This window comes from Polyodon spathula, chromosome 14 (assembly GCF_017654505.1).
Source record: "Polyodon spathula isolate WHYD16114869_AA chromosome 14, ASM1765450v1, whole genome shotgun sequence".
Classification (NCBI taxonomy): Eukaryota; Metazoa; Chordata; class Actinopteri; order Acipenseriformes; family Polyodontidae; genus Polyodon; species Polyodon spathula.
In genome coordinates, this window is record NC_054547.1 from 35518741 (window position 1) to 35532498 (window position 13758).

Here is a 13758-nt window from a genome sequence, read left to right on the forward strand (position 1 = left end):
GGCCCTTGAGGAAAGAAATCGTCTCTGTAACGTCAGACTGCTGGGGATTTCTTGAGGGGTATGAAAGCAATGACCCCATCCACTTTCTTCAGCAGAAAATTCCGCATTGGTGTTCTAACCTTAAGTGCTCTGTTGTTCACCCTTTTCTGGAGTTAACTAGAGCGCATTGCATATTCGCAGGTGGCCCTTGGGATTCCAATAAGCCACGCACCATGATATTTCAATGCCTTTGTTACACTGATCGATAACGACTACTACAGGCTGCTCGAAAATACGCTCTGGTCATCGTACAGGGGCAAAAGCTTTCTTTTTATGTGGATTACTCTGCTGTCACCTCAGCGAAGAGAATGGCCTTTGGTGAAGTGAGAGCGAAGCTTCGCTCACAGGGAGTGGACAGTTTCTTGGTGTATCCAGCTGTTTTGAAGATTAATCATGGAGGGGAGCATCTGGAGGCTAGGGAGGTGGAAGTAGCGAAGGAGAGGCTGAAATTTTGGGATTGGGGGTTAGGTAGGGAGCGGAATCTGCGATTGAGAGGAAGTACAGATGTTAAGTGTGGTTTGAGCTTTCTGATGTACGTGCTTCCTCTGGCTCTTCTTTATCACCTTAAATTTTTGTAACAGTGCACCCATCTCTGTTTATTTTGCTGCGTTTTTGTCATTGCTATGCTGCTGTCCTATAGGATATTGCTATATGATGAGTTCCGAATCGGATCTTTCTCAATGTCATATTTTCTTGCTCCCTGAATGTTACTTTTTTCTTGTTCATTCTCCCTTTTCTGTATTTTTGACCAGGGTAGTGCTGCTGATAAAGAGGAACAGTGTTGTTGTAGAGTAACCACAGAGCTTGTTGCGTACAGTATAATTTAAGGTGCCATCTCTGTCGTACACATACCACTCACTCACTGTCTGATCAGCATTTCCACTCTGTCCAAGCTGGTCCTGTTTGTTAGAAACACTAAAATTGTAAAACTTCTCTTAATTCCTGTATGTCATGGATGATTCGAGATCGGGCAGTAACGTTTTGGTTCGTCTTTTCTCAGCAGATTGTTGCTTGTGTATTCGGCAGACTTCTTTTGTCTTTTTTGTGTTCTATTTTGGTCAAAATGACTGGTGGTAAATGTGTAAATCCATTTGTGCACATTTATATATTAATATATTTTCTATTGCACACTACCTGCACCCTGTTCTCTGGAACAGCATGTACTTTTATAGGAAGTACAAATATAGAAATGGAGCTAAACGGCACACTGATTTGCAGTTTTAGGCAACCAAAAATTACATAGAACACTCTGAATTTAATACACACAACCACAAAGTATATAGTAACTTAGTGTCTTTGATAACTGTCTCCATGCCTGATTGCTTTCTGTCTCGCACAGGCGATGGAGGTTTTTTAAACCAGTAAAGATTTTACATTAACTGTTCCATGTTAAAAAAACAAAACAAAAAAACAAAAAAACAAAAAAAAAAACATTGTATGTGCTATAAAATGATTATTCCTCTTTGACTGGAGACAAGCTTAACAATGAAAAAATCTATTTTGACACTGGGGAAGTGTTATATGTCCATTGATATAAGCATTACACATTGGAAGGTCTGTTTTGCTGTTGTTTATTGCACATATATAAGTATGTAATGTGTGTTTCATAATTTAGATGCAAATGTTGTGTAATGCAGTGATATGACAAAATATGAACATGAAAAACCAAGAGGTCAGAAAAATTATCGCAACTTTTAAAAAAAGGGGCTTGTTGCAGGCAAGTTGGACGAATAGAGAAGTGTGGAGGCAGACAGTGCTGACTGCATGATGGAATTATGACAGAACTGCCTTAGTTACAGGTGAGGTTTAAGTAATGTTTCACATTCAGAATAGGAGTTATACATGTGGTACGTAGCACTAACATTTTTAGCTTAATCTTATCTAATGCCCATGCATTTCTATTGTTTTAATTTCCAAATAACCGATTTAATTGAATAATTGATCTCCTCAGTCGTCTCCCCACTCCCCTTACTGTTTTCGTGTTAATGTTAATATTATCCATTTTGGACTCACCTTTTTAATTTTTTCAGCTGGTGTAGACGGGCAGGTTAAAATATGGACAAAAAGTGGAATGTTGAGATCCACTCTGGCCCAACAAGGTAGGTATCCTTTATATTGGGTTAATTATTTAAAAAGCAAAATATAACGCATATACCCAAAAAATAAAGCATTTACAGTTATACAAAATTGTTTTTTCTATGTCTTAAAATTATACTTTATGCTCAAGAAATGTATAATCAACAAGTTAAAACACGTGTCATTTGACTTCTGACTCCATCGCTGTAAATGCTTGTAGCTAGGTGAGTTACAGTTTAAATATGTTGTTTTATTAATTACATTTTTAAATATCTTTATAACATGTCTGTTATACCCACCCCACACACACACACATCTCCCCCCTATCCAGATGTGTATCTGCCAGTTTCCTGCCTTTAAGACTTACTGTTAGACAGTGTTGTGTGTGACTACCAAAAGACCTCAAAACACAGTTAATTGGATTTGACAATGTGCAGTGCTTCTGTCAATTTTCAATACAACTGTAATATCAGGTGCTAAGCTGTTTTTGTTATGCTTTCACGCAAGTATGTACTGGTGCAAAGTTAGTCTTAACTTTTTTTGCATCCACCTTATTTTTAAAAGCAATATACATTTTATATGTTGGGTTTCTTATTTTTCTATAGTTGTGGAAGTTTGGACAAAAACAGTGTGGAAAATAAACTGTTGGATCACACAGGTTTGGCTTTTCAGCTGTCCTGACATTGGCATGTTTCTGTTTGTATAAAATCAGTAAACATGGATGTTGGTATTTATAGAGTTACAGTTAAAACTGCAGCCTTGAAGAGGTGGAACATTTATCTGAGCAGATGCATTTGAAAATGAATGTAATTCAACAGTCAATTTTGGTTTTAGAAAGTATCTAAAATACTTAACTGTTATTTTGAAAGATTTTGGAAGGAAAGAAAGCCTGAAAAATACAGAAAAGCATTTCAGTAGATCAATAGAATGGAATAATTTTGATGTTTAGGTTTATAGTAATGTGTACTATGTTAAAATTATGCTTAAAATAAGGGTTGTGAGTAGATGTTTTATATTAACAAAACGTACGAGTGGTATTGGTGAAATATACAGTAATAATGGTATTAAAAAAAAAAAAAAAAAAAATTAAAAAAAAAAAACTTGGTGTTACATGAGAATAGTCAGGTGGTGTCAGTGGCATATATATCTATATCAGTTACCCTCACATGAATGTTTTGTTTCTAATACAGTGGCTTCTGCCACATGTTTTTGAGCTTATTAAATACTGAATGAAATATATTAAACAAGTATATTCTATTATTCCTCATGAATAAAAGGCTATACTTACTTTCACTATTAAATCTTACTGTATATTGTCCTCCAGAAGTATCCAAATGAAAAGAAGATGTGTTTGGTTGAAAAGACCTTTTTAAAATCTATGCCAACCAGATGATTTTATATAAAAATATCCAACAACAAATTTCCCTTCTGGCATTAGCAAAAAGTGCACCATTTGTATTTCATTCTGGTACAGTTGGATCTAAAACAACTTTTTAGGGAACAGTAACTTGCCAAGCACGTTATACTAAAATTGTCAAACTTTTATAAGGATTAATGGTTAAAGTTTATGAAAGCTGTAAAAAATATAGTAGAAGATAATGTGACCAAGCCTGTGTGTTAGTTCTAAAAATAAGAGTATTTAAACAAAAAAGGCATATTATGTTAGTTTTGTTGAATAATTAAATAGATTGGCATTGTAACAGTTAGATACAATTACAGCATGTTTAAAGTCATGGTTGCAGTAAACAAAAGAAACATTCTGCTCTGAAAAAAACATGAAAACATTTCTAAGTGACTATTAAGAACACACATTTTACTTGATAAATCATCCTGATCCCATTGTAATAAACATATCTTATTGGTCTGTGATCCATACATTACGTACATAATATAAAACTTTATAATAAGTAAAGCAAAAAAATAAAGCTTTTCTAGTTTTTCGTGAAAAATACTAATATAGCCCCACACTCCGCCTGTTAACAAACATTTTGGGTTTTGTTCAGCAATGTACTATGCTACCATGTATAATTCAATAGAGTCCAGGGTTTTACTTATTTTTTGACTACTTATATTAAAATATAATTTCTCAGTTAGGCTAGCTTAGTGAATTTTGCAGGGATTTTTAAAATTTAATATCTTTTAGAAGACTTGAGTTGCTCTAAAGATATTTTTCTTGGCTTTCTTTCAAAGATGATGTAAATGTGACTTTTTTTTTTTTTTTTTTTTTAATCCGTGGTAAAGGGAGGAGCGTTTAGGCGGCTTAGCCCTGTTTTGTTCTATCTTTGTTAGCTCTGGATCATGTGACCTTTTGACATTTCTGAAAACCACAAGCACCTGGAACTGGGTTAAATGTCGAACCCTTCTGTATGTCTGAAGCAAACCTTCTGTGCCGAGGCGTACACTTTTTTTCAATTTCACAATATGTTGTGAGATACAGTAGTTTTAGTGTGGACTGCTAAGGTGTTTCACAAAAGTTGAATCAGATTATTTTCACCCATTTGTTCTGTAGTGTGCGGTAAAATTATTTTATTTGTAGTGCATCGTCTGCCTGCAATAAGATGAATGTTTGACCCTGGAGTTATATCGAGTGAATTGCAGTACACTGATGCAGCTGCAAGAACAAGAGTACTGTTATCCGTTCTGTAAAATTAAAAGGGAATTCAAGACCTAAGGCTATTTTATTTTTAAAAACCCATTAATGTTGTTTTTTTTCTTATTTGAACAGTTTCTAAAAGGTAAAAATGAAATTGTGGAAGTATTAGTAACATTCATTAAAATGTAGTATAATAAATAACTGATTTAATTGTGCAACCAATGTGTGTATGTTTATGCATTCTTTGACTTAGTCCTAATTCATCCTGTAGATATTGTCTAAGTTCATCAAAACTTGCTTGACTCTAATATTATGTTGTGTCACTTCTATCTTTGCCTTTTTTTGTATACAATCAGTGATAAGATTTTCTTTCAGGTTCAACAAGATCAAAATATTTAAATATGTTGCTGATGTGATTTATTTGTATTTTTTTAATATTTTCTTTTTAAAGGAAAATCAGTTTACCGGGGACCTGATTCTGACGAGATACTTTACACCCCAAGGAAGCAATTGAACATTAAACCGCTTCAGCATAGTACCAAAGTTTTACAGGTAAAATGCTAGTAAGTGTTTCTGTGTCCCTAAACTATTTTATATATCGATGTTCAATCTGTGTATTGTATATTTTTTATAGTTACATTCAAGACTCTTAACCATAAAAATCACTTTACTTTCATATTTATAAACCATATAACTAATAAATCATGTTAGCATTACAAACAGTTTTTAAGTTAAATATATTTGCTAGGGTCAAGTAATTGGGTATAATTTAAGTAACATTTTCCAGCAGATCTGACAGGTTCCAAATTATGTTAGTAGTGAACAGCTGAAAGAAACTACCATACTGTATTCCTAAATGCATATTTGAACAATTTACACCTTGCACTTTTTTTTGAAAGTTGATTGTTCAGCAATTGTGTCCAACAGCTAACTGAACATGTTTTCAGTTTTAAATCAGAACAGTTCCAAAGAAGTTATTGAAATTACTGTAAAGGAGAGCAGATTTTGTAATCTGTCAGCTGCTTCAGTGAATTAATATTTTTTTTTTTATGATCTGTGCTGTGAAAATGCATCTGTTTGTTTTTGCCAAGGAAAAGTTTCTTACCATAGCCAGTGTGTTGTTTTTTTTTTATGAATATGAATGAGGTGAAGGAATGCTGCACTTTACTCTTCACTTAAATTCATCTGATTTTAAATTGTGATAAATGTAAAAGGTTCTGATTATATTTGGAAACAAAATGTATGCAGTGGTTATTAACAGTGGAAAGCTCATGAAGGGGTCATCCTGAAAGTGGACTGGAATTGAGTTAGTGATCTTATTCTGTCAGGCGGTAAAGATATAAGTCACAAAGACGGTCACAAAGATGGTTGCAGTGGGTGACGTCGGACCAGAAACAGGAACCAACACAAAATAAACAGTGAGGTAGATTTTGCTTGCGCTCAGCATTTACTAAATGAACAAACAGAAAATAAAAGGTTGCAAGACAAACAAAACACAGGACACGGCACTTTAGCCAAAATAAAGAGACAAACAAAACGGACTAACACTAAACAAACAGTGGACTAACAGACAAACAAACACGGTGAGTCAAGCCAGTTCTATTTACAGTTTAAAAATGTAGTTTTATTAATTACATTTTTAAATATCTTTATAACATGTCTGTTATACCCACCCCCCCTCCACACACACACACACACACACACACACACACACACACACACACACTTCTCCCCCCCATCCAGATTTTACTTTGTTTACTCTCCTTATCCACACCCGTACTCCACTCACCAAACACACAACCCCGGGTCAGTGAAAACATGTTGATTTTATTACATATTACATCCCGTGTACCAATGACTATACACCAACACACTACACGCAACATACAACACAGAAATACACCCAGGAGCAGGAAACATTGCCACAATAAGGTACACTTTATTTAGCCTGTAACCTAAAATTACTTTACTGCATAACTCAATCAATAAACAGAATGCATTTGGACCAATATCTATTTTGATTGAGTAAATACAAAATCAGTGATGTAGTGAAATGAAAACTGATTCACACTCGCTCTGTTTTTCAAGACTATGTATTATCCTAAAACTCCTGTTTTCCAAGCTAAATGTTAATTGAGTTGGGCCCTTTGTTATGCTATTTTCATAGGTGCTCTTAAACCCCCTTTTTATTTTTCTATGACCCAGGTGCATCTAAATGGGGCCTTCCTAATTTTATAAATACCATCATAAAAATAGCGAGTGAAATGGTAAATTCTAAGATACAAACCCTTTTAATCATACTAAAATGATGAGTAAACTGAGTAATCTTACCACCGTTACAGGTAAACCTCACTGTTTTCGAAAAATATCTTTTATTCCTGTACCTTATGGCCGGATTTATTGTTAATTAGTATTTTATTTATTGAAATTTAAGGTGTGGTTTGGTTATGGACATCTTTACAGTTCCCCCTAACATGACTATCCCATTACTGTTTTGGCTTGGGCGCCTGATGGAGAATTATTTGCATTTTGAATACTTTGTGTCTTTGTGACAGAACAGAGTTAAGTAAGTGTGTCTTACTGAAAATAAAATGTATTATGTTTGAAACCATTATCACCTCCAAATGTGGATCAGTTTGCAAATTGTAGTTGGTCTTTAGCACCTTTTAAGGTCAAGACTACATTTGCCATTTTTAAATTGCAGTTAAGTTAAATATCTCCATAATTATTGCACTTTTAAAAAAGTGGAATTAAAAAAAAAAATCTGTGTAATTGCTATAGGTTAAAAGATGTGTCAGCTGTTTTAAAGATTAACAAATTATTTGAGTATGTACTACTGAAGTTTTTGTGGTTGTCTGTATCCTGGCTGGAAAGAGATCTTGAACCTGATTTCGGCTAGGATAATAATCTGTTTTCCCCTTATGCTTAACCTTTGATTTTAGCTGCAGTGCAATACTGTTAATTCAAGAAGTCTCTATTGTTTTCAACATAAATTGAGTATTAGTGGTATAATTATTCAGTACAAACTACTCTGATCTATCAGTCAGAAAATAATATAGAAAGTGAATATCAAGAAGCTGCTGGTTAAAGATTTAAAACTATTTGCCTCCGAAGATCTATGTTTAATCTGAATGTGTTTTTCATTTAGGTTCAATTACTGTAACATTTAATTTTTTCAAGTTCTAATAAGTGAGCCAATGCAGATGCCTTAGGAGGCTAAAGTAAAAATAATGTAGTTTCATATTTTCTGTAAAAAAATAATACAACCCTTGTACTTAATCAGGCTTAATATAACACATTGTAATCGTTTTCTTACTGGGTTTTTTTTCCCATCCATCACATGAGCCATTATCATTGCACACACTTTGGGTTTGATTTATCAAGCTGTTTGAGTCCTTTTTGAAGTTCTTTGTAAGAGCTGTGTTGCTGTTTTATTGACACTTGCAATTTATTAACACTAATTTAATTATGTCTCCGCTTCAATTTGTCTGCTGTGTCGCCTGTCATACTATTTAGGGGATTGTTTGCATGCATGTCACATAGAAGACACATTTTTATTAAAACGTGTCAATAGCATCAAGTGGCAGTAATAATTAAACGGTTTCTTTCAGACTTTATATGTGAAAATTATGCTTATTATTTGGCAAAGATGACTACTACTTTTGTTGTACTCTTCACAAACTGTCTGCATAATGCATAACAAAAACCTTGAGAGGAAAATATTCCCCTTTTAACTTTTCACCCTTCCCTTCTTTGGTCAGGGGATATTTATATAAAAGTAGCACATTTTCCTCATGGCTTTAATCATTCATGTTGCTCGACGGCATCAATTTACATATCCAGATGTGCACTTGACAGTTGCAGAAATAAAGCAAGCTACTTATGTTGCAACTGTCTAAATGAAAACCTTGTGTATGTTTAATAATGAATGTTAAAAACCTAACCAATGAACTCTGCACAGTTCCCTTGCCAACTGCCACCAACCCTAACCTCTAATAAGCATCTTGCTAATAACAAGTTAATGTTTAATCCTAACCTTAACCACTCAATGGATATATGGACCTATTACAGCTGTGCCAAATATTCATATATTTTTCTATTTCCATGCATTGTGTGGTTCCTGTCATGTCTGTTTTATATTTGAGTTCTAAAAATAAAATCTGTCACATTATTGCACCTCAGGAGGATCATCAAACCCCTGTTAGAGACAGTGTCTCAGAAATGCCTGTCTGTTACATGAGCCTAATATTATAAGTTATACAATAAGAGACACCCTTCACATGACATACTAACTTATTACAAATCACACTAACATTCAACCACCCCTTCTCCCCGTCTAATAATGGTTTGGTCCAGGATCGACTGTAACTGACCTACAGTAGCCGATCTGTGCTGTGTTTTCAGGCTAGTTAAACATGATAAATTTATTAACCCAAAACAAATGTACTCATCCAATAAAGCATGCAGCACTAGTATGTAAGTGTCCTGAAGCATCGTAAGTAACTGGAGAGTTGAAACTGGTGCTGTGATTTGGTGTAGGAAAGGTATTAGGCATCGCAGCAGGGGAGGGGGACATATTTCTGAAGACTTGTGTGAAGAATTGAATTTATTTCCCTTTCTCGCACTTCATCCGTGTTTTCCGTTTTGCTGTTTTATTTTTAAAATACTAATCATTCTATGCACGGGATGACATTTATACATAAGATAAGAGGTATAGGAATGTTTGGAAGTGCTGCTGTGTGATTGGCTGATTTTTTCATATGTGATTTATACTGATGTTACCAATGTCAAGAGATAGGAAGCTCTAGGCTCTCTCTAACAAATAATGTGCCTGTGGTTCAAATGAGCAGGTTCTGTGGGCCAGATTTATTTTACCCCGAGCACATAGCCTTTGATTTACAGTCCTGTTGGCTGCTTCTGGCACACCTGATTCGCCAGAAAAGGGGACACCTTCCACCTACAGCTGGTCATGAACTTGCTATGAGCTGTTTTCACTTGTGATCCCTGTACCTTGGCTTAGCTCCAGCTTTTCTTTACACTGAAGAAACTGTGTGCAGAGCCTTTTGTTAGTAACAGGTGTGCATGATATGGAGGATGGAATTATGGCAGGCTCAATAGCATGCATAAAGGGAAACACAAGTTGTGAATTTAATTTCAATGGCTTATATATATATTAGTTAGTAAGGGCACAGCCACTGCATTTTTAAAAAATATATATTTGAGGTGTAGGACCCTTTATCTAAAATATAGGATCCTGTATCTCAAATCCTAGACTCATAAACTGACATTGATTGCACCATTCTACTGTGTGTTCTTTATGTGGTGATGGTTTGAATGAAATTACATATTCATTCTAAACTATAGTGTGATTTAATATAGACATTGGATGCATACCAAATATTGGCTTTTCGCACAGTAAAGGGCCAGGGAGTGTTTAGATGACAACACATGAAGCACGATATTTAAGAACATCCATAAATACACAGTACATCAGTCGGAACATAAACTAAATGCACAGTATGGCTGAAAAAAAAAATCTTTCGTAAACTTGGATGTTGTTATTTTGTATTCTGAGTGTCCCAAGAGAGTTTGTCTTGCGTACGTCATGACTTCCTTTTTGACACATGAACTAAATTACTAAAATGCATATATCGTTTAAGATGACGTCAGATATAAGAAGAATGCAACTATCACAACATTAGGTTAACTGGGTCAAAATAAATGTTTTTCAGTTCCTTTTATCGAAGTAGCTTTGACAATTTTCAAGTTTGTTAAAGTGAACCAGCTTTCCCGAAATGTAATATATTCCTTAAATATTTAGTAACGTAAATACAAATACTTTCAGAAAACACCATATTATTATGAATACATTATTAAATAATAGTATAAATACTAGTTTGTGTACTTTTTCCTTTTAAGTAAACTGTATTTTCTAAGATTATCAGTTGGTTTAATCTACTTTATTGTCAGTTACTGTTTAATGGTTCTGCAGATTGAACACCTGAATCTTGATTTGAAAGAAACATTTGTTTTCAGCCTATGTTCCTAACTGTGAATGACGTCTACGTAAGTAATAGTATTTATATGTAGTATTATTAAGGTCATTTTATAAGGGTGTTTATCTTAAGTCCTGAAACAAAGAGGTATAACACCTGGATCGTGCTGTTATCAAATAAGTGACTATAAGGCAAGCATCAGGTTTTGCTTAAAACTTGCATTAATGCCACAACACATGGATGCAGTCACAAATACAAAGGATCAGGTCACAGAAAGTCCTTCACTGAACTAGATGGGTTCCAGATGAGATAAGTCTGAAATCTAATCACTGGTGAAGGTTTTAACTTTCTAACTCTTGTGTGTGTTTACTTAATTAACCAATGGTTAAATCATGATATGGTGGCAAATCTGCCAGTCAAATGGTCTGTAACATATGACACTAAGAAACAATGGTGTTAAAGTGACTGGTTCTCCCAACTTAATTGTAACACATTTTAACTCACAGTGAAACGCTTGATATACTGCTTGTTCAAAAGTTGAAAAAAAAACAGCAGTTTGATTCGTAAACACTCTGTTCTAGGGAGTATACAGTAAAACTGGCAAGCTTGCAGCATTAAAATAAAAAACTACACCAGTGCCTCTTGTACCCATCAGTAAAAGACTTGGTGTGGTTCTTTTATGCTGTGTGTGTAATATTTTGTTTTATATACATTGACTTTTTTTCCATCAGTCAGCTTTCCCGCATTCCAGAGACTTAGCTTCACTTATAAGCATGGAGTGGTATTTTACACAGAAAAAAATTAGCCTTTTTGGAACGGACACGAAATTGGCTTTACATTAGAAAATGTTCTAAGTATTTTAGAAACTATCTTTGAACTAAAGAAGCACATAAGGAGTTAATGACTTTGAGGCATCTGGGGATTACTACCGTGACTAATCTCCAGGAGTTTCATTCTGTATCTTGTACAATGAAACCTTGCACTTTAGAGACTGCTTGCTCAGCAGGAAAACCAAGAACTCATTTAACCCTTAACCTACCCCAGGACTGTAAGACCTCGGTCACACTACTGGGCTGGCCCAGGGCTGCCTCGGATTTAGGTGTGCAACACCATTCACATTTGCGTTTAAGGCGCCTTTGTGCATTCACATATGTGACTGAAAAGCAAGTCTAAAATGTGGCGAACTGCTTTTTAAAATTTTTTTATAGGGAACGATAGCCTGCATGCAGAATGGAAGCGCTACCGGAATATACAGTAATGTTTTTGTGAACGACAGCCACAAAACTGGTACATCTCTATGAAAGCACAGGTGTAGCTCCCTTTCAACTGGTGGCACAAAAGGAATAGACAGGTATTTTATAGTGAAGTAGAGGTAGATGGTTAATGTTGTGATGTTAAAAAAAAAAAAAAAATACCCAGACCACTAGATAAAGCTACCACGCTGTATCTGTGGAGAATGGTAGAGATCTCTGTGTGAATGTGAGAGTGTCAGTCAATGAAAGGACAAGGGTCAGGTTGCAGACTTATTGAAGCGGGTCGGTTCGGGTTGCAGGCAAGAAGACGGTGTTGCACGGGTTGCAGGTTCGGGTCAGGTCCTGTAGTAGGAGGGCCAGGTTGGAAGACTCTACAGCAGTACACCTTTGTATAGCAAATACACTTTGCTCAACAACATGCACCGTCTAGAATAAATCGCTGCCCTATAGCCAGTTTAATAACATTAACAATAATAATCACGATAACAGGCACTGAAATATTCTAGTGAGGGTCTCACCCTCACATGGTTCATCAGTGATCTTAATAGTTGTGGATGAGAACAGTATTTTTTTGTGTGTAAAAGCAAGCAGCTAAACAAATGATCGGCATTTTAAAGTAAAGAAGCACACTTATCTAGCCATGTATATCACTGCGTGCAAAATAAACAATAGTAGCTGAATATGCTAAGACACCAGTATTATTAATCATTATTGAGATCCACAATCCTGCAGTTTTTATGTTTATCGCATAGTTACTAAATAACGGGAAGAAAAGGTAATTGTGACAAGTTAAGCGTAAGTATGAACGCACTGCAACTCGTGTATTATGTGAAAGAAACAACCTGGATGTTAACCCGCTAGATTTGTATTTAATATTTTTATAATTGAAGTTGTGTGATTTAGAAATAATTTAATCTAATAGTGATCCACTGCTGTCTTGGCTAGCAGAGCAGTCAACTTTCTATCCACTTTTCACATGCGTGGGAGTATGGGAGTGTCTACTGAGCTATGCAACCACATTGCTCATGTGATACGAAAAGGCCGGCCCTAGTCTGATTTGCTTTCATACATATGGTCTCGGATTGCAGGCCCTGGGCCACATTGAAACAGCGGCCTAAATCTGGGCTGCCATTTCTTTTTTGGAGCATTCACATGTGAGAAAAGGCAGCCCTGGCCATCCTTAAATCACAAGTGTGAACGGGGTCTTTAAGTTAAAATGAATAAATAAATAAATAAGTAAAATTCTGTTGTTTTACCAAGATAAAATATATTATGTTTGTAGTAGTTTGGCAAGATAAACAATTTTATTGCTGTAATTTTAAAAAAACATTTTTAAAAGTGATTAATATTGGAAGCAATATGTTGTATTTGTGTCATTTAAAATATGAACATGGGCAGCTACACTGATTTTAGCACACTATCGGAGAAGTGCAGTTGAAATATATTAACTACTTTTTTGTATTTTTTTTTTAAAATGTTTTAATGTAAATCCCAGCTGTATTGGTTACATTGGATATATGTTTCACATTTTTTATGCTTTGTACAAGAGAAGAAAAGAGATGTTGTTTATTTAGTAAGAAAGAGGTACTAATTCATTCAATTCTTGAGTTATTAGAAGGGTTTCCTTGCATACACATACAAATATGTGGAATATTTGAATTGGGATTTTTGAACACAAATGTATTTTCTAATTAAAAAAATACATAAAGTAATCAAGTAGAAGTGTATTAGCTGAAAGAACTAACAAAATATATGTATACAGATTTGACATTTTATTTCAACTTGAATCATATTTTTGCAT

The 13758-nt window shown here is 34.7% G+C and overlaps 1 protein-coding gene across 1 annotated transcript in view; it reads left to right on the top strand.

Annotated features, from left to right (window-relative positions):
* The first annotated feature begins 347 nt into the window (after positions 1-347).
* LOC121326606 (intraflagellar transport protein 80 homolog) overlaps positions 348-13758 on the top strand; it is a 43756-nt gene continuing 30345 nt past the window's right edge. The window contains exons 1-4 of the mRNA XM_041269935.1: positions 348-507; positions 1812-1838; positions 2070-2138; positions 5160-5271. Of these exons, the coding sequence (XP_041125869.1) occupies positions 348-507; positions 1812-1838; positions 2070-2138; positions 5160-5271 (368 nt within the window). The remainder of the gene's footprint in view (positions 508-1811; positions 1839-2069; positions 2139-5159; positions 5272-13758) is intronic.